A 25,177-nucleotide genomic window follows, 5' to 3' on the forward strand; every position below is an offset into this window, starting at 1 on the left:
GGATTTGGGGACCGCTGATTTAAGAGACTTTGAATGTGGCATGGGTTGGTCTTAGTATTTCTTTGCTGACCTGTTGGGACTTTCCCAAACAGTTAGGCTATTTCTAGAGTTTACAGAGAATGGTCATAAAAAGAGAAAATATCGAGTTATCCATACTATTTGATTATTTTGCCTGCTGAATTAATACGTTTGCTCACTTACAAAGAAATGAACAGTCTCTCATTTTTATGGTCGTCTCATATTACTGAAGAGAAATTGAATATCAACCAAAAATCCCCCTCCCCCCCCAAAAAAAACCACATTACATAGAAATTATAAATTTATTTGTTGGAATGGAAGAAACTGATTCTGTGGACTTAATGTCGCGACTTAATGAGTTGAGATCAGGAGTATCTGTTATTGATCGACTGTCTAATCAAATACTTAAATTATTCAATGATACACAATTCAGTTTATAACTTTTATATAATGTGTTGTTATTTTTATCTATCATACTGTTTAATGCACTAAACAGCCCCCCCCCCCTCCACACACCCACACACACACACACACACACACACACACACACACACACACCCACACACACACACACACACACACACACACACACACACACACACGCCACTTGAAATATTAAATATATTAGTTATTTGCTATTTGCTTCATAGTTCTGCTTTGTGGTAAAGTTAGTAAAGCAAGTGAAAGAAGAAATAAAGCACAGAAGAAAGAGAGAAGTTAGTGATTAGTCAGACCTTTTGTTTATTTTTTAGTATCATATTAGAAGACACAAAGAGGAAAACATAGGTAGAAGTTAGTGTTAACACACACAAGTACTGTAAATTCTGAGATGCACGTTTTTTTTTGTTTTTGTTTTTTTTTTACAATATTACAATATTCAAAGAAATTGTACAGAAAACAGTCAAGAGACAGGAAAAAAAGAAGTACAGGAAAGTTAGAAATGGCCTGTTAGAAGTTAAAGTGTTAATAGTTTTTGCGTTTATATACACAACAGTCACTGTAGACACACTGAGCTGTACAACACCTAATCCTTCAATGGCTTAATGCTTTGTCGACGACATCATTCATCTTGTAAAAACTGAGACCTTTTGGAGAGTGTTTTGGTGGTGTTGACACCACGTACTGCACAAAAAAGGAAAGGCTGAGAGACGGCATGTTTTCAAAGTGCTTTCAATCCATCAATGATGAGAAACAAGGCGGAAATGAGCGAGCTACCCTTCCTGTCAATGTCATATCGTTTAAACAGTTTTACCTGGCAAATAAAAGAATGGGACTGTACAAAAATTATTAGGAAGGTTTGTGGAGTCAGAAAATAGTTGGCGGCAAAATAGTTTCTCCAACTAAATTTACTCAAAGGGGCTAAACCAGTAGCTGTAAGCATTGGCATATTATACTGTCTAAGCTTATCATAAGACTTTTTCTTTAGTGTCAATTACAAAATAACACCATTAGGCAGTAATGATGCTGAAATTCTTTCCAGTTGATAGCGTTTATATAAACTAATCTGGAAATCATAAACATCCCTACTATAATCATCTTTAGACAGTCCCAGATTGTTAAGATTCTCCATATAAAACTAAAATTGGTAAAAACACTTGTGCTCTCTAAAAGCTCTGCAAGCTTTCTTTGGTTTGATCTAAACCCCAACAGTCTGTAGCATTTCTGAAGGGAGTCTGTCTGTATTTTTATGTAGGCTTTGGATAACACACTGTCGCTAACTTCAAGTTAGCAAACGGGTCAAACAAAAAGTGTTGAGCTGCCAGGTTCACTGTTCTTGTCACCCAGCCAACAGATGATTGCAGGAGAGGGTGTTCAGTCTGTTTGCATTAACTGATTTCTGCCGTGGATGTCACCTCATGCACTGTTGTCGTGATTTGGTATTATATAATATGGATATTAACATTTTCCAACAATATTCAATGTTACATATTCACGTATACTGGGTACAGAACTTTAAAAATAAGCAACTGGGCTTCAGTGGACCTGGGCATCAGCCACCCATGCAATATAAACTAACAAACAATATAAGCCTAGGCGTGACACATCTGATTACCATAAACAAACATTTTAACATACAAATACTGTATATACAGTAACATGGTAGTTTAGAGTGACTTATCAAAAACCTTCCAGTGCAGTTTCTCCTAAAGAATAACTCCACCAACGAGTGATTTTTATATCATATTGGGAACATTAATATCGTTCTGTGTGGTTGTGATGTTAATCCCCCCCCCCACAAAAAAATCTATATCCAGCTTAAAAAAATACCATCTGCCTTGCTGTTAAGCATAATACAAAAAAATACTGATTATCTGTACTGAAATAGTCATTGCACTATGGCTCTGAGAGTCCTGTCATATATTAAAAAAAAATTAAAAGTGCATCATTTCGCGTTTAATGAAAAATAAAAGCTTTACTTAATCAATCTTTTAATCACTACGCAGAAATAATTCTCACATCATTTTCTCTCCATTACAGTTATTGCAGCTTCACAGTTTCCCCTCATGAAGTTATTTAAATAAAGAGTTCCTCCACTATTTTATTCTTTTATTAAATAATGGAGGTTAATTTTTGAAAAATTGATTCAGTTAAAAACAAGTAGGAAAGAGAAACTGGCTGAACCCCCCCCCTGCGGCTGTTTTTTTTTTTTTTAATTATTACTGGTAAACAAACACATGCTGACTCCTGAAGGGTTTTTCCTCCTTTGGTTTCAATATTTATAAGATTTCTTTCGTTTTAGTATATTTATAATTCAACCAACTTCCTATTACAGTGGCTCTTTACGCTATGCTAACTTTCAAAACATAGTTTTTCAGCATTTAAATAAAACTGCTGCCCCTAACAGCTATTTTGCTCCTGAACCATCTTCAGCTTGCTGGCTGACCTTAAAACTTTTATATCCATCAGCTCATTTGCATGTGTGAGGCTGTGGATAGCATCCTGTGTACCATTTCACACTGTAGAGGTGCAAGTTTCTGGTTTGCTAATAAGATAAGAAGCTACCATATTAACGTCATAAGACCTGAACTCATCATGGCATGCATTTTTAATTTCTCTCTGCTATTTGGGCTGATTCGACCTGATGAATGTAAAAATAAAGAATTATCTTTTTACCTGATTTTGCTCTACAAGGGTCTGATATCCACATATGAGGACATTTGTTTTAAATTTTGATAGAACAGTGGCAGTATAATGTCTTTGTAAGTGCATATCAGGCCCTTGTAGAGCAAAATTTAGTATAAGTATTAGTTAGTAGTTTTTAGTCTGGACAACCCAAAATGTGATGTCCACATATGTGGACATATGGGGACTGCAGGTCCAGGAGGTTAAAGTTATGGAAGTCTATGGAAGACATTGCTGTTGCTGTTGTACTTTCCTCACAACTTTATAGGCTCAAACTATAGTTTCAAGTAATACTGAGTAAAACTTGCATGCAGTTAATGTTGTACATGTTGGTCATTATTCAAACCATAAAACTCTATATATGACTTGTTGTCTTGACCTTGAATTGGGAATAATACCATAATGGTATTAGAAACCAAACGTTTATAACAATTAGATTGTGCATACAACAAGCTTGGGTTTGACAAGCAGATCAGATTTTCAGCTTTAAGTAGATGGCGACCATGTTTTCAATCTGCATGTGTGGAATTATGGGATTTATAGCAGTAAGTGCTGTTTGGAGTTCAAGTCCATAAGATAAAGCACAAGTCTAATGATCTCCATTTGGTAAAGTTTGGTTTCTGTGTACAACTCGTGGGATTTACACACTGACAACTGGAGACATCATATGTAAGTTGTTATTCTTACAGTAGTACATCCTAGTTCACTTTGCGGACACATGCATAGTTAGTGGTCTGTTAGTTTAAAGGTCAGCATTCACACTGTGATCACAAAATTTACATGACCGGCACCCTCACTGATAAGTCTTAAGATTTCACACGTTTTGCTGTGCTGTGCTTTGTTTTAAACAACTTCTAAATTCCTGGGAAATCTTTAAAAGAAAGTATAGTGTGTAAAGTTAGCATATACCAAAGAGCCACGTGACAGACAAATATACAGATATCCTCATCACTTTGATCAACATCATCATTTTCCCATGGCACACATCTCTAATACAACACCTCCATGTGTCTTGGGTAGTTTTGCCATGTCTACTAGAAAAACTAAAGAGGCTTTTACTTCAGGAACCAGACGTGTCTAAAACAGGGAATCCCACAAAATATACACCCCGACCACATGATGAAATGAAACCTAATACTTTTGAGTTCTTTGGTTCAGAGCTCCCTGTATCCTCTGAAACCCTCAAACAAAGTCCTAGATTGGTCCCAAATACTCTGCTGATGACATTATTTAAGGTCCACTCCCGGCCTCATAATAACTAATAGATTTCTAACGTTTCCCTGGCAGTGATTTCTCTGCCACACCTGGCCAATTTATTTCTGTTTTTGGTCCAAACTGACATCGTTAAAAGTAGATTAGGAACACTGAGTTGCTGTTAGAACCTGAGAAGGGAGCGGCCGGCTGCTAGGTTTGCGGAGAGAAACATGACAGATGTAGAGAAGAAGAAAATTGGGTAGTAAAAAGTCTTTCAGACGAACATGAAGCCTAAGATCCCCAAACATGTGTCTTCATGCATCTATTGGCACCCCCTGCATTAGTTCAACCTGACCTGATTATTATGAAGCTGCTATATTGAGACAGATAAACTCCTGAATGCATTTCTTATACTGCTGCTCAGTGGGGCTGCTGATTGGGTATTGACCTGGCTGTCCAAAGGGTCCTTCTGACTCCCGCATCTCATCGTTCATCCGGGCAAGACGCAGCCTGAAGGAAAAAATGAGAAATCAAAAAGAGGATGTTAGTTATTTGAAAAACACTTAATGGACTCTATAGTGCGTAAGTAAAACAACATACAGCGTGACTATATCTGCGTTGGCTTGCTGCACAGCTATACTCAGCGGATCCTGGCCATCTTCGTCACCATCGTTCTGTGTAGCTCCTCGTTTGAGGAATAAACACACCTGCCTGGAAAGACAAAAGAAAACAAGATCAATTATAACCAGACCTCAATGGTAATCATTTTTTAAAATATTTCAACCACAAGTTAGGTCACGTTTCTTTTACACTGGATGTATCTGTAAAAGTAAGGAAGGTTTAGTCTGTTTCCTTGTTGCAACCGGGGCCCACACAAAAACTAACAAAGGGCCGTGCTTTGAGAAGCCTGGCACTATTGGAGTGAAAATATGATTTATAGCCACTTTCAGTCAAACAATGGTTTTCCCGGGAGAACAACAAGCCTGAACTTCTCATAAAAGGAAAAGTCAATTCTTTTAAATCACTCATGCATGCCTTTTAAATAAGTTTCCTGCACGAGGCTCATTGTCCTGGACAAGCTTAGCATCACTCCAACAAAGCTCGCTTTACTAAACTGTAAACCATGTGTGAAGTGGTTAGAAATGCAGCGGGGAGAGTAAAACTCCTCATGACTCACCCCGTGTGTCCCAGATACGTGGCATGATGCAGGGGCCCCCTCCCTCTCGCGTCTCTTTGGTTGACGTCAGCAGCGTTCTGGAGCAGAAACTCACAGGCAATCAATGAACCCTAAAATAAAGCAGAAGTGAAAAGATGTTTACATTGGATTATGTCATAATCAGATTTTTTTGTCTAATGAAAGACCGATGTGAGAAGTTTCCAGACCTCTTCGGTCGATTCACTCACCCCGATCACAGCCTGTATGAGGGGCGTTTTTCCTTCGTCTTCCTCGTTTACTAAATTGACATCAGCTCCATGAGCTAGCGCTGCAGCCATGACGGGGAGGTTACGAGCTTTCGAGGCTTTATAGAGCAGGGCTCCGGGATGAAGATCCCTTAGGTCCTCCAGGTCTGACGTCTCTGGCTCGGCCTCCAGCTCAGCCTCTCCGCTCGAGTCCTCTGACACCTCACACTCTGAGGACAGCGTAACATAACTCAGCAACAGCGACCGCATACAGACATAAAAGCAGCTCGTTACAGTTCATCCCCTGGACTCACCCTCCTCTGTGACGCTGTCCACTACTGAGCCAAACACCAAGATGTCTGTGCTGCCGTCTGTACTGCCTCCCAACCCGCTGTCGCTGCTCAGACCTGCCGGACCGGGAGGCGCCACAACATGGACACATTAGTCACAGCTGTCTCTTTCAGAGCAATTAGTGTCATTTTAATGGTGCAATAGTGAACACACAATCCAAGCTCTGTATTCCCATGCTTTAAAATGTGTGGTACAAAGGTGTGAGTGTCACAGTAGGGAGTTGCTTACTTCGAGGCCCAGATCCTGTATCAAAGTAGGAGAAGAGGGAGTCCAGCTCATCGGGACAGAACAGAGATTCTCGTCTGAACTTAGCAGCTGCTATGAGATGAACAGAAAGAAACTTTTTAAATAGTGTCTAATTTGTATGAAAAACACTGGAAAACTACATCGCTAAGCTGCATTTCACCTGACATACCCGAGGAGAAGGTGGAGGGGGAGGTGTTTCCAGGCTCCTGTCGGTATCTCCGCCGTGTTTTGGGCACCGTCGTAGCGCTGTTGTGTCTTCGGCATTTCTTCACACTCCACCGCCGCTCCGACTTCCTCTCCCCGTTGATGAGTATCTCAGTGGAGCCCAGCTTCTTCAAGAATTTCTTCTCTACATATTTTGCCTTAATCCAGGCCTCTTTTTCTTGCCTGAACAAAACCACATGACATACGACTTTTGATGTTAGTGCCTCAAAGGTCACATGTTTATAGATCAGATTAGCTGCGCTTCATCAGTTCTCACCTTGAGCTGGATGGTAATGGTTTCTTAAGACCTTTTTCTTGGCAGGAGCCTTCATAGATGTGGTTGATGACGCTGTTTCCGAGTTCACACATCAACTACGAGGAAATATGACAATGATTAGGAACTTAAAGTAATAGTTTGATAGTTTAGGAATTATATTGGGCTTTTTGCTAAAGGTTAGCTGAGATAACCCAGATCACTCCCTTGTCTTTTTGTAAAATATAAATGCTTGCTAGCTTAGCATAAAAACTAAAAAAGGGAAACTGCTAGTTTATCTAAGCTAAACAAACTCACCGTTGGTTTAACATTTCTGTTTTTAAACTAATTAAACAAACAAAGCTATGACCAAAATCTCATATCCCAATATAAGAATTCTATCGTCCTGATAACGATATAAATCACAAAAATGTAACATTTTCTGTAAATTCTGTGAATCTCGGGCAGCTCGACTTGCGGGAAGAGTTTCCAGCTGTGCGTCATGTAGCTGGAGTCGAGTGTTTTAACAGATGCATGAAACTATACATTTTTAGACATAAGTTGTAAAGGCCGCCGTTTTCTTTGTGAGTATTTATTACACAGCCGTGCTGCGGGGAAAGCCTGTTCTAACGTTTGAGTCTAAGGTTTATTTTTTAGCACCTGGCGGCTCTTTTTTGCTTCTCATCCGTAAATAATCTGCTCTTTCACGTGATTCAGTTTATTTTTGAAAAGTCTCAACAGTATCTTGAGCTTTATTGTGAAAGGTTTATGTGGTACATAAACAAGCGGACACGCGATGCTGTTACCGTCGTTGTTGCTAACGACAACGCATAAAAACAGGCGCTAATCCGTCCGTAGTGTGGTTATATTAAATCTAAGAGAAAGAGAGAACTTTAAGAAATTAATATAGTCACTACAGTGACCATCAAAACGGTGAAAAAAATATTGCCGTAAACAGTTTATTTTGCGACACCACGAAACAAACGATAGCGTAAAATGAAACGATAGATGTTTTTATATCGTCATCTGATATATATCGTTATATCGAACAACCACAGTTAATATAATTTTAAAATTTTCCTGTAATTTCTTAATGAATTTCAACTTTTGCCTAAATATTATGAACCAAACTGGAGTTTCCAGTTTGTTTCATATTATTTAGTTATAATAGTTTTTATTTGTTTTAGTGTTAGTGACATAGAAGCCTCTTTTTTTTTTTTTTACATTGATACATTATATACAATATAAAGTGGGTTATTTTATAACAACGTATTATGTTACGATATAAATACTTAAGTAATGGTCATGTAGATATCACATTCTCAAGAAACATGTTCATAAATGGTTTTGAAGATCAAAACAATTCCTGTATTTTTCTCTGTTTTAGATCATTTTATCAGTGCAAACTATCCTTTACTTTTATAAAAGTCTTATTATTGTTTTTATTTCAGTTAATTCAGTGTTTTTAAATCATTTTTTCCAAATAAGGTGTTCATTTTAGCTGGTTACAAGGATACTGCTTTGAAAAAAGCCAAACAAATAGGTTCCTCTTTAGTCTGACTTACTATCATATCTTATATTTTTAATGTTTATGGAGGTGTGCATGCACGACGGTCTGTTTGTCTGTTTGAACAGGTACACTCGTGTTTTAATGTGGGATTTCATCCAAACTGTGAAGCCTTTTGTCACAGTAGGTTTTAACAAGTGCTATAAGACAGTGATATCCATTTTTCATCTTCAGGTTATTCTAGTAATGTGTTAAAAACTGCCCCATGGCTGTTTAGCTGAGAGTAATTGTACCTTTAATAATTCTGGTTCCCACGAGTCCAGCGTGAGTGAGCGCACCTTTGAGCAGTGAACTCCAAGACTCCTGCAAGAGAAACATATTCAGAGTCCAGAGATGTGCTGTTGATGTTCTGTAGTCAAACTGTTTAGTGCTTAAAGGGGAAGAATTTCACTTTGTTAGGACTGTAAAGCAGCAGATGGCGTCCAGCTCGACAAAACAAAAAGCAGTTTATATTCTTCTAATATGAAAAGATGCACCATGGCGTTGTGTGGTGACCTGATTTGAATCCCGGGCTCCTAATGTCATGCAAATCACTGTCTGGTATCTAGGCAACTGTTGCACGTTAGAAAAAAACTGCACTGAGCTACAAGAGGCCACGTCTGATCTCTCTGTGAGAAGAACAGTCCAAAGGAGGAGCATGAATATTCAACAGGTGGGCACACACGCACACACGCATACACACATTCAGGGACGGGATTTGAGATTACATAAGCAGTGAAAATTGTGGCTGCAAAATAAACAAAACTCCTGAGGGATCAGACGCCTGAAAACGACCCTCAATGACGCCACAGTGTGATGGAATGAAACAAAAGTGCAAAGGAAGTGTCTTTCTGCAAACATGGTGCCTCCATTCAGCAGCATTACATCATATCCAGCACTGAATTCAGCTATTCAATGACTTATCACTCTGTGAAAACTCTCACTCAAGGCACGACTGATCCAATAAGCAGTGTCCTGCACTTTAATCTGTCAGCAGCGTGTGTGGCAGAACGTGCTCTCCCAACTTTAGCAGGCTGCTGGCACCTCTTCCTGTCCTCAGAGCCAGCAGCCGCCACACAGCACGAGGCAGGTTTAGAGGAAGCGCTCAGATTCTTTAAGTCCACCCTAAAGATGCTTATCGTGCTTAATTGTGCAGTTTGACATTGAGAGGCTGTTTTCACACTCTTCTTCTGTTGGGAAGTCAGTATGACTATGATGACCTTCCCTTTAACGTGACACTGGCAGACTCCAATGCTAAGCTAAAAGTGACAACCTACGGAAAATATGACAAAAACAACCCAGGACTGTGGAGCTGCTGGAATACTATCAGACAAGAATGAGTCAAGGTTCCTCTTCCAGAGGACTCAGTTCCCACGTGTTTACAGACTGTAGTTAAAAGAAGAGGAGATGGTATAGTATAGTAAACATGGCCCTGTCCAAACTTTTCTGAGAATAATGCAGGCGTTTTTTCTACCTGTGGATGCCGGAGCACTCGATGCACAGCAGGATGCCCAGGTTGATTGAGGCCCAGCGAGGGTCGGCCTGACCGCAGTCGCAGCACTGCTCGTTCCCCGGCAGACACTGGATCCGCTGCAGGATGGTCTCGCCCCGGGCGCTGCGCTCCCGTGGCTCACTGGCTGAATCGATGCTGCTTGTGGATGGAGAGGCTGTTCTGTCCAGATGCTACAAACAAATGCTATCAGTTAGGACGGAATTTCACTCAATTTTAGTAAAACAAAGTATTATTTGTTATAAATTGAGAGGGAGTATGTGGAGTTGTGTCGATGTGAATTAAACTTAACATTTTATCTCATTTGTTTAATCTGTAAAGTTTAAATATCCTAATAGGAACATCTGCTACGACTGGACTATTTTTTTATAACAGTTATTTTAGTCTAGGGCATTGCAGCATAATTTATTAACTGATCATAGAGCAACTGTGGGTGTTAGATAAATAGATTATAGTGGAATAAAAAGTACCATATTTGAATTAAAACATGGAAAAACATCCCATAAACAAGCATTTTTTCCCATTAATTTTGACTCACCTCTATGTAGTACGTGTCTGGGCTCTCTCTGTAGGCTGAAGCGATGCTAGCTTGAACAGCCTGAATCCACGAATGTCTTAACTTCTCAGACTCAGCCTGAAGCATACAGCTCCTGAAAGACGCCCACATTATATTCATGAATCGGAAAAAGGATTGTTGTAATATATTTATGATTACCTAAAGCACAGATTAAGAAAGAATAAAGTAAAGCAAGCCACCTCCTGATGCTGTACCTGCACAGCAGTGATTTGAAGAAAGCAGTCAATATTTAATTTATTTTTTTATGTGAGTTTAAATTTAGAGATACTTGGTAAATTAAAACTTTGTGATAAGTAACTTAAAAATTTGAGATATGGCCTGAATTCCTGTATTTATGACTGAGGTAGGATCTAGACCCTTGATGACCCTAAACTGGATGGATAGGATTGATTGTTGTGCAATCATTTTCTCTTTCAGCTATAAAAGTCTCACATAGATGCGTGCTAATTTTGGCCAGGATTATTACCAAGGAACAACTTCTGATGGGAAAATTCTAATCCCAATATGATGACTTCTGGCTCTAAAAAAACAACATGGTGGCAGCTAAATTACTATGTTGTGGCTTGAAAATGCAAAACGCAGAAATCAATGGGTCACTTTGCTACAGTCTATGATTATTACTAGACAAATAAACATGACACAGACACATTTTGACTTGGTGGCGTCTCTAGAGGAAAAGTTACAGGATCACCATAGTCAGACCACAGTGATCTGAGCCATTGATCCCAGTATGGTCACCAGTTTATCATTATCATGGCATCGTGCTTATTTACTTGGAGGGGGAGACGACTTCAAAGCAGAACCTCCTCTCGATGTCCTCGCATGGTTTAACAGAGCATAGCCGGAGGTCCTCCACTACCACCGTCAGAGAATCCTGCAAACACAAAAAACATATTCCTGCTATCATCAACACAGAAAACAGCCATTTTCCTTCTAGAATATACATTTTTCCTGACCAGCTGTTGGCTCCCCCTGAGGGTACACTGAGACCCGAGAGGTTAAGCATTCAGGCTAAAACAGACAGAGCAGTTTTTAATTTTATGTTTATTAATCTCTGACCTGCTTAACATGCATAATTCAATGTAGATCACCATAAACAGCACTACTAAATTCTCACAAGCCACATCATCCCTAAAGAAAGCTGACATGGACTAAAGTGGACTTACCTTGAGCTTCTTCTGATAGACCAGCTGACTGTTTTGTATGGAGAACCACCGTCTAGACAGAGGGAGAGAAATAAAAAAAACTGGAAATGGGATGCATCACATCATCACAACCTTTTTAAGGTATTTTACTCTTTATTAGTAGTATTATAAAGTTTCTAAAGTAGGTCACCTCCTCTGTGTTTTGGATTATGTTTGGAATAACTGACTAAAATCACGGAGCCAAACAAATCTCCTGTTTTATAAAGAGATTCTCTAAGCCTTAAGAGATACAGGACCTTGACATATGGTTAAAAGCTCTGATCCCAGAGAACAAACCTTTGAGCTTCGGCTGGCTCCATCAAAGTTTGGTTGGCTGCTCTAACATATTCATCCCTCTATATTAATAAAATCTTAATAACACCATGAATTCACCTTTAATAGCTTCTGTCTCTCCTAATCTATCCTTTGCTTAGGAGAAAGAGTCAAGCAAGCCTCCAGCAGGTCCTGGTGATGTATTGACGTCACAGTTTGCGTGATTAATGCATTATGCATAGCATGAGCTAGAACTGGTCCCCACTGAGGACTCGGTTAAATGCAGAGAACACATTTCCCTACATTAATAAAGGATAACATAAAACATTTACCATGTATTTATTTACAAATGTATTAACTATGACTATGCATCTAGTCTAGAATAATTTTTTGTTCCTTCTGCTTCAGGCTTTGCATTAAGAAACTCTTTAATGGCCCATCTATGTTAAAGGAAGATGATAAAAATGTATCTTCAAGGCTCTTTCTGACTGGAAATTCAAGATTTTATCCTCTTTAATTGAATCTGAGATTTTACCTTATAAAGACAATTCATTATATTTTCTAAATTATGTAATTAAAATGAACTACTAATAAATTCTAGTCCTATTAGTAAATAGGAATTTTCTTTATTTCTACTTAACCTTTTTCCTTCATGTAGTTCCTGCCTATTATGAAGTATTCTATTGAGCAATATATTGAGCCTGCTTATTAATGCCATTTTGTTCGGTTGTGTTTATTGTTTCATCCATAACTACTCGTTTTTAGGATATTTTCCTAAGTTTTTTCTTTACTCGTCATTTCACCAAATTATTTACTAGAACTACTTTTGATAATTTTGTCATTTTTGTGACTTAAAATGTTCCCTTTAAAACTTCACTCGGTTTTCAGAGAACCGGGGTTACCCTGGTAACCAAACTTTTCTTTATTGCGTGACATATTGTATAATGAAAGTAAAACTGCTTTGTCAGATCTCTTTGAAAAGGAGTTAAGGCTTACGTAGCATAAATGTTTGTGTGGATTTTTGTAGTTACCTGTTCCAGGTCTTAAACGCATTGCTGGCCCTCTTGAACAGGTAGCCCTCCATCACCACACCATTAGGAGCATCCACGTTAAACTCCACCTTCGATTCGTCATAGGAAAAGTCCTGAAGGAGAAGAAGGGCAAAATAAATCCTGTCTGTCACAGATGGAAGCCAAAGGCCTATTTACTGCTGGCAGGGTGTCGTTTTAACCTGTTAATGGCCAAATGAGGAAAACCAAACATTTTTCTGTAGTGAAGAGGCTGCATCTGAGGTATTCCTCGAATACCAGCACACATACTGTATATAAACCATCTGAATCATCATAACTTGTGTGATGTAGAAATGGTCACGTGTGAAGCTGCATGCCTACTAACTCTGTGGCACATTGGGAACAGATGTGACTGTGATGCAGATTATTACATAAACACAGTGATTCATGTGAAATTCGCCTTCAGCCTCTTTCATGACTGCCTTTACTGCTGGCCAATGGAAAACAAAAGCAACCAGGTATGCAGGGGTGAAGGCCAAGTCGAGGCCCTGAAGGGTTGGAGGAAGAAATCATTTAAACTTCAGTGTTTTGGTAACCTACATTCTTAAAAGTAATTTCATATGCAGCAGGACAGAATATTAACTTATCCAGTATTAAATTTCAGCTTTGCATGCATGCAGCCAGGAGAAAATAGCAGACCTAAGCGTCCCAGCAGAGCGGGTTTTAGGCTGTTTCTTGTTCAAATGTAGAGAACACATGAGCGTTTCTGCTGACGCGACCCTTCAAACTACTCTGCTGTTTCATAACAACGGGGGATATGCACACCATTAGCTTCTCGCTGCTTGTTTAAATAATAGAACAACTTGCTGCATTACACACGTCCCCGTTTTGAATATATACACATGAATGAATTCCAGAGCAGAGACAGGGACTTTGAGCGGAGTAACCAACAACTCATGGAGGCTCATAGGAAACAAAAAAAACAAACAAATGCACTTGAAAACTTAAAAATGAGTCATTTATAATCATTTTGTACGCACCTCCTGCCTAAGCTTCAACAAACAGTAGACATAAAATCTGTCCAACTCCCAAAACTTTCAAAAAGGACTGTATATAAGGAGTCCTTCAAAATCTTTCAAACTCAAATCTGTTGCTTTCCGTTTGCAATTAAAGTAAAAACTTTTACTACTTTTAGTATTATCTAACATACTTAGTTATATTATATTTACAGGATAACAGTTTTCCACAAGAAAAAGGGAAGTTAGACATCCTTACTTTCGATGTAATTTTCAACCATAGTTACAATTACATGACAATTCAGAGTGGACAGTGACACCCCAGAACCCCCCTTTTAGCCCAGCCCATGCACAGACAGAGAACACTACAGGCATTGATATCAGAGTCACAGTCTGCTGCAACCAGTCAACACAAATCTCGGCTAGCACCTGAGGAAACTATCACATCAGCAACTCTTTAATATGAAAAACTCATCATGTTATTTCTTTCCACATCCTCCACCACTTCTCCAAGTTTAATGAAATATAGTCAGGTAGACTTACAGTAACTTTATTAAACAAAAACAGCAATGAAACATAGCAAACATACCTTTGATTAGGCTTCCGATCAACAACACATGCCAGAAACCAAAATGAGATGACAAAACAAACCTGCTACAAATGGATGATGCAAAATTCCCACGCAAATCCACAATTCAAAGTTTGCATGAATTTGAGCTTTTTCTGCATGACTGCATTTTCCTGTGCACGTCTGCCACCGTCCATTGCTCTTAACATTAATACGCATGTACGCATGTGTTACTGAGCATTATGACTGAGAGTTTAATCGGAGACTGTGCCAAGAGACAGCTATGTTAGAGAACAAGTAAGCTAGAGATAAAGGGAGAAAGCGACAGGATGTTATAGCACAAAGCATTTACCAGCACTGCTTCCTTTAAAGTAATAGAAAACAAGAATAAAGATGAATAGTATGCAAAACCACCCACCAAACTACGGTCGAACCGGCAAAAGATCTTCATTCTCAAATGCTTCGAATGCTCCGATAACATTAAAATGCACAAAAAACTTGTAAAACGGCTCCTGAAAAGTGGATTCCTCAGAGTAAAAGCATGTCTGTCTCCGTGCTGCAGCTCTCACGCTTTGTGCTGCTGCAGTCCGATGAGTAATTCCAACACTGACATGTGTGCCTTCCACTACAGCCACCTGCCTGCCACCCTGTGAGCCTCCAGATTATGGCTAATTACCATACAGCTGCCAATGTATCCCTGGCAGGGAGGTGTGGAGGAATTGTGGACTTTGCTATGCTGTCCTGTAGCTGCTCTTGACCCTCCAAAAAAGCAAGTTTCAACTCCCTAAACACACCTCCCTTACTGAAGAGGACCCACTGAGAATCCAACAGGCAGCCAGCCAAGACCCCAAACAAATCCTACAACTGAAGGCTTGATTTACCGGCCACACTGACAGCAGCTCTGCCCACTTAAATCCCTGAAATGTAACTGATAAGCCGGCGAGAAATCAAGTCGACACAGCTTACCTGCACATCGCCGCACGCTGGAGGAAACACTGAACAAGCTCTGCACTCTGCAAGCTTTCAAATCCACAACAAAGATCATCTATTTTTAATGAAGCAACGTCACACAGACCAAAAAAAAACCCATCAGTGAATTATTAAACAAGCAGCCGGCCTCAAAGTATTACGAGCAAATATGTAAACTGATGTGGAACAGCGGGCAGGAAAAAGAAAAAACAGATGGGAACACTGGATGATAAAGACACAGTGTCCTGATACTTCATCCACCTGCTGCTCCTGTACGCAGGTTGGTGTGCAAACCTAATACACCAAATGGTGAGCCCAGTTGGCTGTAGTGATTACACAGTCATCACTCATCTGCAGCATCCTTCTGTTCTCATTAATACTACAGTCTGACTGCTGTCATACCTGTAAGACATCTGCTTAGCCACTTCCCACTAATCCTCAACCAACCTGCTTGGTTTTTTCTACAAGTTTCCTGAACATCCTTTAAAATACTAAACTGATACTAAACAGTCTCCTGGAACTGATCTGTTATGCCAACATGAAGGAAACAACCACAACAAGACAACAACAAAGAACGGCACTGGTCACACATTAAGGTTAATGCTTTAATTGAACAATGAGCTTTAACAACATCCTCAATAGCAGATGTTGATGGATTAGCAGCCACCTAAATCCCTGACTGGGCTATAAGAAAACTTTCCTGTGGAAATAAAGCTTCTCCCCAAATACCTGAAAATTTGTCTAATGAGGTCTGAGTGTTTGGACATCATCTAATCTGAGAAAGGAGAAAAGTATTTACACAGAGCAGATCTGGGGCACCTATTACTTCAGAAAATGTTAAACGGGACAAAACAGAATAGCCATTATTGCATTTTTTGCTTGGAATTTTAATAAGCCAATAAGTTAAGAAACAATTCTGTTTTTTTATTTAACAAGCTCTCAAGGAAAATATCATTTAACTGGAGTGACGTAACCAACTTACATAGGAAAATATTTCATCATTACTAAATCACAAACAACCATGTGGAACACCTCATAATTAAAATAAACTTGGTGATGCATGAGGGGCAGCAGGCAGAACTCCGCTGGTTACCTAAATCTAGGATAGTAGGCAGAGTTTGGACAGGACTTCTCCATTAAACCTGTGGTTAAAAATGAATGGCTCTGGCATTTAGCTATCTGCACTGTGCAATGTGTACCCACACAGCAATAGTGACAGTTCTCAGTTGGAGTACTTTTAACTCCCTTTCTACCCCCCAGTTGCCCCTTTGCCCTGTGTAAGTTTACACAAAGCTTATTGCACATGTTCAGTGTGATGAAGAAGAAAAGAGACCAAATGACAAAGTAGGCCAATACTGATCTAAAAGCAGCTGACAGTAAAAGAGGCTGAACATCCTACCCTCAAATCAAATCATCAAATGAGCTTCAGGGAAACTAGACATTAATTATAATGTATATAAATGAAATAACCCAGGGAATCAGTAAAAAAAAAAAAAATAGAGAAGCTGACTGATTTATATTATACTTGAAAAGCACATTCTGTGGTAAAATGTTAGACCGGTGTCTATTTTAGTACACCGCCATGATCTCTCTGCAGAGGCCCATGTAAGAGACAGGTTCTACATAGGCCTTTCAAGCTAACTTCAGTGTTTCTAATTGTTTCGTATAAATGATTCAGGATGCACTTCAGCTTGCCCTCAAGGCTTCAGGAGTCCAACTACAGCTGCAGAAAACTTCAAAGGAGTTTGCCAATGTTCCCTGCTAACACTGTGGGCTAAGCTGCAACCGCCTCCTCTGACACTAAAATAAAGAGGTGCTTGAAGTAGAAAAACAGAATTCACATGGGAAGACAGATGAAGGCATACTCACCTGCATGAGGGTCTGGGAGGAGATGGTGGCATTGGAAACATACAAGAAGAAGAAAAGAGAGGAGAGCATTAGCACCACCAACAGCAGACTGGTTAAAATGAGGATAATAGGCTAATCTTTCAGTTTCAGCGCGCCTCTGATTATCCTCATTACTGGATTTCCATCACTTTAGGAATGAGAAACAAAACACACCTATTGAAATAACAAAATGTTTTCATTCAGTGCGGTTTCAGCTAGTTTATTTACCACTACAGGCCCCTTGGTGATGAATGTTTGATGAAGCTTAGTGTCTATCAGATCAATAACTGGCCCCACATGCTACCCATCCCTTCCCTGTGGGTCTATCCTCAGCCCAGACCATAATGCCTGGAGGCTGACCAGAGCTGACTGACAGATGGTCACTGATCCTGGGGTCCAGACGATCCAGACCCATGCTGAAAATAAGTCTTTGTAAATTATTAAACATGCCTGCCATGCCTAACCTTGTCGATTTTGTTTTTGGGAAAATTAAGAAAGCCAATAATACTGACAATTTAAAAAAAGGTAAGTTATACTCTATTTACTCCAAAAGTTGGAAAATTGAGTGTCACAGCAGACACAATCAACAGAAAAAATTGCAAATTTTTGAGACAATTGAGGATTTTAAAAGGGGAAAAAGCTCAATTTTAATTACATTAAAAGTTTATAGAAAAATGTAAAAACAAAATTAAAAATTTGTGAAGCAAAAATAAATAGTAAATCAAAGAAAATACAATAGCTTAATAAAATAAAGGAAACAAGGCAAATAGTTCAACAAGGTAAAAAAAAAAAAAAATACAGTAAAGAAGAACCTCAATTAAAATATGTTAAATATGAGAGCTCACTGAATAAAATAATAGCAATTAAGTAGTATTTAGTAGATACTACTTAATAGAATTGGTATTTTGTTATGAAACCGTAGAGTTTCTATACATGACATTGTGGGATCGTAGCTAAAATAGTTGTTAGCTAATAACGGTAAACAACACAAAGAATTGACGGCTCTACTTAAAAGGTGACAGTGTTTTGACTCTACAATATACTTGTTGCTATGCAACCAATTAAAAATAAAGACTTGATGAGATATAATGTTTAACCTGAAAAACATTTTTATTTAACCTGTGTTAAGGAATAAACCTAAGTTAGTTCAAACTATCACCTGTTAGCATGCTAATGTTAGCTTATTATCACTAGTACTAATAGCAGTTTTTGTTCACTATAGCTAGCTAGTTTATTATTCTTCATTTCTGGTTTCTATTGCACTTTTTCATGACTGCTCAGCTGCAAGTGTTTGCAGACAAGTCCACATCTTCTATACGAACTACAGACCACCGTGGCAATCTGCCTGTGATCAAAACAATCACAGGCAATGTGGCTCAGCACCCTCTGTGTGACAGATTTCACCCATTTACAGCCAGAAGACACCCGGAGGATACAGTGTTGGTAGAGTCAAGTTTTTTTAGAGAGTCTTTTTATGGCACCAAAATACAACCCATACAGTCAGCACTTTACATGACTGCTTATAAATCAGCTTATAAAAGTGCTGACAGTTACCATTTACAGCAGACAACAGCAGGATTAATATCTGCTAAAACACTTAAATCTACCTGCTTTAATGCTTTAATCAATGCCTGGAGTTTGTTAGGGGGATTAATCAAACATTTCTCAGCTGCACAAGTCTAATCCTTTTCCAGCCACAACAGATCAACTGGTCCAAGTGGCAGACTGGATCTCAGAGGTGTGATATAGTATCAATGTGACTGGAAAGTCAATTTAATTGTGTATATTTTTCCCTGAGTGAATTTGAAATATTTTATTTCAATTTATTGTATCATAATCAGCTTTTATCTATTTAAATTAGTTCATATTTTACTTTTATTGCATTTAATTTTATTTCACAATATTCCATTACATATTTTCTTATTTATCTCCTTCAAACTATTTTATTTTATTCCTTCTGTTATATGTTTTTGTGGGTGTTTTTTATTTATCTGAATTTCATTCATCTTTATATTATTCTGCAAATTTGAGATTTTGTTATAGTTTTTTCATATATGGCATGACAAAAAGGAAAACAGGGAAAAGGGGTCAAAAAAAATCTAATCTCTGGGAAAAATTAATAAGGAAAAGCTGTAAGTTTACAAAAGAACGAGTGATACAATTGCTAGAACAAAGGTTAATTTACAGAGACAGGATGAAAAAAATGGCCAATGTATATGAAAAAAAAAAAACCTAACAAATTTGTGAGAAAAGGCTATTTTGCAAATATAAAAGAAAGAAATAGGAAATTATATAACAAAAAAAGGGTTAATTTATGTGTGAAAACAGACAAAATTACCAGGGGGGAAAAAACGTGCAAATTTCTGTAATAAACTGGGAAGAAATAAACTAGCATAACATTTTTTTTTTTTGAAGAGAGATATTACACGATACAAAGTCCCCAGAGAAATGGTGTTGTAATGTTGGCTCAGTGATGTGCACAGATGGCAACATTACAAAGCAGAATAAACAATTTTAAATGAAAACTCCAATCCAAGACCTTTGACCTGTGACATACTTTATTTTAAAATCAAACTTAGTTTATTAACTATGTACACGTTCTATTTAATCAATCGAGGGAAAACAAAAAAAGAGGAACTCACCCTCTGCTGAATCGTTGCATGTTTGTGCTCCATTTCTCTCTTCTCCATGGCTGAATCAATCACCAGCTGATCCAACTTAAAAGTCAATTCACACAAAAGAAGAAAAAAATCTGTTGTTTCAGTATTCATTCTGCTGTTAAATAACTAAAATATACTGTAAATCCTGTAAATACAGTCAGAGCTGGGATGATTCAGATTAGCTGACTATAACTGAGCCTTTTCGGGTAACCGAGAGAGTCATTAAGTGGAAATTGAAATTATGTAACAGGCTGGTATCAATAGTTAAAATGAGGACCAATCAAACCAGGGTGCCTGAGGAAACGAGCGGTGGTGAGAACAATCACACCTCTCACCTCTGCAGCCAACTTCTTCATGTAGGGGTCGATCTCATCCAGCAGGTTGTAGCCCTGCTGGAACAGCGAGTACTGGGCGTTCATAAATGACAGCATCTGTGTAGGAAATGAAAATTAACTTTAAGAAGTGCACAGATCCTTCATGCTTTTTTTGACTATATTAAAAGAATAAAATATCGGCTTACAGCATCTAGGATCTCAAATTTCTTCTTCGCCTGAAGGACATTGATCTGCAGAAAAAACAAAAATGAAGTGTTTATAATTAACAAGGGAGTGGTCATTCACCCCACCCACTGACATTTTGAATTGTAAAAATATTTCTTACCATGAATTTGCAAATATGTCTGATTTCATATGTAAATTCTAATTTATATAAATTAATAAAACCCAGAAGATAAACTGCATTAAAACATTATTAGTATTAGTATAAGTATAATATGGTCAAAAATAACACCACTCTCCTTTAAGTCACTCAGGGTTAACATTATCTTTTAGTTGAAGCCCTTAACACTAAATATTATTTGACACAAACTATTAAGTTAACGCCCTCTGGTGGACATTATTATCTATCTATAACATGACCAACAAAAATAAACATCAGCTGGCCCCATGATGGGTTTGTTTCCTTCTCACTGCAGTAACAAACAGCCCTTATGCATCAGTTGGGACACAGAATGCAAAGCCTTTGCATTCTGTGTCCCAACTGATGCAAACCTAAGTGATATTTTGTGCTACGTTTAAGAGGTCACATCCATATAGAGCACATCTCCCTGCAGCTTTAACCTTTTCCACCTCGAGACACTTAAAGTTAAAACTCAATAGAGTAAGATGTCTGAGAGCTGTGAGAGAAAGCTGCCGGCAGACAAACTGAAGAAAGGAAAGAGGGCACGGCCATCACGGCGATCGCGCTGAATCAGTCTCCTTTTGTTCCCGCGGGCAGTCCTGGTAAACGTGTGGGCAAAATTAGCCCATGCTACATGCGACCAGAGCAAAGCATGCGCCACTCAAGCAGAAGAGCAGTGGCAGACGTCGCTGGAGGCTGACAGGCTACATGCTACATCATGGTCACTTTCTAATTGTAATGGCAACAAGAGGCTGTCTCGTGGGGCTGCAAATGAGTCTGAAGGGATTACACTGCTTCTTAAAACTTTACTCTTTTTGGGTAACTGAAACTGAAAATGATGCTCAAAATCGGTGCCTGGGTGTAGTTTTCATGATTTGTTACTCGGTACATTCTTAGATCTTAGTCCAGTGAGAGTATTTAGTACATCTTATATGTTGTCTTTTTTCTTTTTACAGCGTTTTTCTGACCTGTAGCACGTAGTCCAGAGCGAGGTGTCGGTAGCACTTGCGGGTGATGCTCAGCGCGCTAGTGGCTTCTTCGACCTCGTGAGGCTTGTTCCTGGGTGCCTGAGCGTTCTTCACCTGTGCTATTTCCATGTCCTCACGCACCCTGTCAAAGTGCTTTTTTGTCTCCTTGAATTTTCGAACATCCCTGACAAACAAAATAGAACAAAATACAAGTGAGACATTAGCGTTGCAGGTTAACGTTACGTCTGAAAAAACGTGTCTGGGCTGCAAAATGTTGTAGCCTGTTCTATATTTAAACACTTAAGAAAGGTTTTTGGGGGTAACAAGGACATGTAGGTCTTTTAAAGGTTGTGGAGTAATCCTTTTCCCACCTGTATTGAATATTTTATACATCTAAATATCTACAGGGATACTTCAGCAAATTGTAGGTTTACTTACTCTTTCACAAAATTGTGCAGCTGTTGCTTTACAGACCGCTGGGCTTGATCAAACAGGATCTGAAACAGGTCACAAATAAGACATTAGATGAAATTTATAATACTTTTAGACATTGCTAGTTCATTATTATTTATTCTTTGGCTTATGTCACCATAAAGTTATTATCACGGGATTTCATTTTGGTCATGGAAGCTGTGACCGGTAAATTTAACCAGACACTTTAGACAAGAGGACCAGAACCAGCCTGCCAAAGGGAGGGTATACATTCTGGCTTTTTCACAGTTATCTCATATTCAATTTTACAACAATGATATCACCCATGACCAGCCATACTACCCCAATGTAATTAATATACATATATATAAACTAATAAAAAGCAAAAATATTGACAATTATACAAAGGAACAACTCTGGAAATATTACAGAAAAAAATCCTGGCTAATTTGCGAGAAGAAAACAGGAGGAAATTTACAAGAAAAAAAATATTTTAGAGGAAAAAAAAGGTCAAAATTTACTAATGAAATATTTGCAAATTTACAAGAAAACAGTATTTCAATTTTACAGGAAATTCTTTGGCGAATTACAGTCAAAGAAATTTAATATATCAGAAAAAAACTGCCAAAATTTATAAAACAAATCAAATAAGGATAAGTTTATGAGAGCAATGTATATAATAGATAAACTCTTAAAACAGACTATTCAATTAAACAAGAGAAGTACTTTTAGTGATTTACATTTTATCATTATTGCTTTTTATTTCCTACTCTAACATTTCTTTCATTGGGCTGGCTTAGTGTGGAAAACATCTCATTGCTCATCATCATTTTTGTAAATGCATCATTTATAAAATGTGAATGCTATTGTGTGTATGTGGTCCACAAAGTAAAAAGCGTTCGACAAACCAGTCAGCAGACTAATATTAGAATAACTGTAAATAAATAAGTACATATTGAAAATACCATACTTTGATGCCCAATCAAATTAGTGCAGCAAATGTATATTTATTGTATTGCGTGATGTATGAACTTAGTTCAAATTCAGGATGAAATGTAATGTAGCATTTCTTATTCCAAGTCTTTTGGAAGAAAGCAACAATGTTCCTATTGTGATATGACTTTCAAAGTAACCAGCAGAGGGCGACAAAGCCCAGCTGTTTTCAAAAGATGCTCGTAAATTATGGAAATCAGACATTAATGCCTGTTTGAATGAGTGGAGAGGCAATGATGCTGTGACTCAAACACCCCTGCTCCAACACAATAACATGCTGCCTTCAGTTTGGCGTTTTACATTCGAGATCCCTCCTCTTCCCTTTCATGCTCAGAGAGTACAGTCAGTGTGCAAGAGCTGCTGCTGCTAAATAGGTCACTCGGGCAGAGAGGGAGGGAGTGAGGAAGTAAGCAAGAGGGAGGAGAGGAGGATTCTGGTACAACACAACACTGCAGTCTGCATTCAGCACAGGGTACAAACCAGTCAAACTGCCAAGGCCCACGTGTCCTTACCACAACCGAGCAGTTAGACTGCTTAAAGGGTTTCACCCTCATCCCGCTAGAATAATTGGATACATGCGTTTTGGTGTGGATTAGAAGATTTGAGTTTGCCAGGCTGTATAAATAGGCTTATGAGTGTTTTAACTCAGGGATTATAGGCGCGGATGATGGGAAAGACACTCTGCTATTGTTGTTGCTGTAAGCTGTGTATAGAGGGTATATGACAGGCTATTAGGGTCAGTGATGGAAAAAAAAGAAGACATTGTGTTGGTGGTTGTGCAAAAACACAGTTTTTTGTTGTTGTTGTTGTTGTTGTTTTTTTATCTGTGGCCAATACACCAAAAATGGTCCCATAGTTCCAGCTTTTTCTCTTAAATTACATTTTCTGTTTTAAAAATTTTGCAGGATTTTCATTGATAATTGTACAATTGCCACAGCCAAAATTTGCCATTTTTTTCTTGCAACATTTTTTTCCCTCCTAAATATGTCATTTTAATCTGATAAAAAAAACACGAGTTATCTCATGAATTTGCTGTTTTTTGTCACAAATTTGCCCATTTTGTTGTAAATTAACAACTTTAATCTAAAAATAAAAATTTTTTTTAAAAAATGCCAGAAAGATTCTACAAACTTAACTGTGGGTCAAATGGAAGTGGTACTTTTAAATGGATTCTCTTGATGCCTCAAAGAAACGTGTTTGTTTTGATGGTAGCAGCCCACCCATTTGGCACTTTGCTGTAATGCTAGTGAGGCTAGCTGAGTAACCTTTCCTGCTTCTTGGAAAGTAAAATGTTTAAAATGGCACCCTGTTTGGCAGTAAACAGGTCTGATAGTGCATATGTGGTCTGCCTGTTTCCCTGAATGTATTTTAACAAGCTCTCAGAAAAGTGAAAGTGGTAGCTGGAAGCTTGGGCCATCAGGAGCTTTCTCAGACACGCAATGCCTAAAACATGAAAATCAGCAGTGCAGTGGTGTATGGCGGTCATAAGCTCTCCAGGGTTGGATTAGTTTAAGCGTCGAGCAGACAGAACTGAGGTGGACTGCGGTTTAAAGCAAACCGCAGTCTTTAAAAGTTGTGGGCTCACCCAGCACACCTCTGTGATGTTTGTGTGCGGCAGGAGAACTGCTGTGAAACTTCCTGGCTTGGGGGGAAGTGCAGCCTGTTGCATTCCGGAGCTATTTTTGTGGCAAGCTGACACCCTTGTTTCACCGGACCAACATGCATCAGGTTGTCACTGCATAATGCAAATGTAATGTAATATGGGGGTCTGGGGACTGGTTATGATTTATGAAAAATGATGGAAATTGTCAGACTGGACTTCAGAGGTTGATTCCTACCTGTCACACTTAAAAAACGGACCCAGTTTTCCGTCACTTCAACTTTAGTTTGAACCTAAAGTCACAGTGTGGAGCTTCAGACTAATAAATACAGAAAATGTGTTTTTTCCATGTTCCCATTTTTGGTTTTTATGTAGTCAGAGATAAGATATTTCTGTTTTGATTCTCTCACATGGCTCCACAGAAACACTGTTTGTGGTCTTAAACTATAGTAAGCATTAGGTAATTTGGAGGGGCAGAAAAAGCTACTAAAGATCAGAAGCACTGTGGAAAAAAAG

At 38.5% G+C, this 25,177-nt stretch overlaps 1 protein-coding gene across 5 annotated transcripts in view; it reads right to left on the reverse strand.

The window, feature by feature from the left end:
- acap3a (ArfGAP with coiled-coil, ankyrin repeat and PH domains 3a) overlaps positions 1-25,177 on the reverse strand; it is a 69,768-nt gene that overhangs the window by 1,813 nt on the left and 42,778 nt on the right. Inside the window, exons 5-24 of one of the 5 annotated variants that reach the window (XM_040038210.1) lie at positions 22,075-22,133; positions 21,637-21,820; positions 20,511-20,555; positions 20,326-20,421; positions 19,973-20,047; positions 17,313-17,324; positions 12,912-13,024; positions 11,590-11,641; positions 11,197-11,297; positions 10,385-10,496; positions 9,811-10,019; positions 8,591-8,660; positions 6,815-6,909; positions 6,503-6,720; positions 6,316-6,402; positions 6,051-6,152; positions 5,740-5,966; positions 5,513-5,622; positions 4,936-5,046; positions 4,784-4,845 (exon numbers count right to left, since the gene is read on the reverse strand). In XM_040038210.1, coding sequence (XP_039894144.1) covers positions 4,784-4,845; positions 4,936-5,046; positions 5,513-5,622; positions 5,740-5,966; positions 6,051-6,152; positions 6,316-6,402; positions 6,503-6,720; positions 6,815-6,909; positions 8,591-8,660; positions 9,811-10,019; positions 10,385-10,496; positions 11,197-11,297; positions 11,590-11,641; positions 12,912-13,024; positions 17,313-17,324; positions 19,973-20,047; positions 20,326-20,421; positions 20,511-20,555; positions 21,637-21,820; positions 22,075-22,133 — 2,140 coding nt within the window. Of the gene's footprint in view, positions 1-4,690; positions 4,846-4,935; positions 5,047-5,512; positions 5,623-5,739; positions 5,967-6,050; positions 6,153-6,315; positions 6,406-6,502; positions 6,721-6,814; positions 6,910-8,590; positions 8,661-9,810; positions 10,020-10,384; positions 10,497-11,196; positions 11,298-11,589; positions 11,642-12,911; positions 13,025-17,312; positions 17,325-19,972; positions 20,048-20,325; positions 20,422-20,510; positions 20,556-21,636; positions 21,821-22,074; positions 22,134-25,177 lie in introns of all 5 variants that reach the window. The other 4 variants (XM_040038212.1, XM_040038211.1, XM_040038209.1 and 1 more) reach the window with 4 other exon arrangements.

Source organism: Simochromis diagramma, unplaced genomic scaffold, assembly GCF_900408965.1.
Source record: "Simochromis diagramma unplaced genomic scaffold, fSimDia1.1 OVJJ01000061.1, whole genome shotgun sequence".
NCBI lineage: Eukaryota > Metazoa > Chordata > Actinopteri > Cichliformes > Cichlidae > Simochromis > Simochromis diagramma.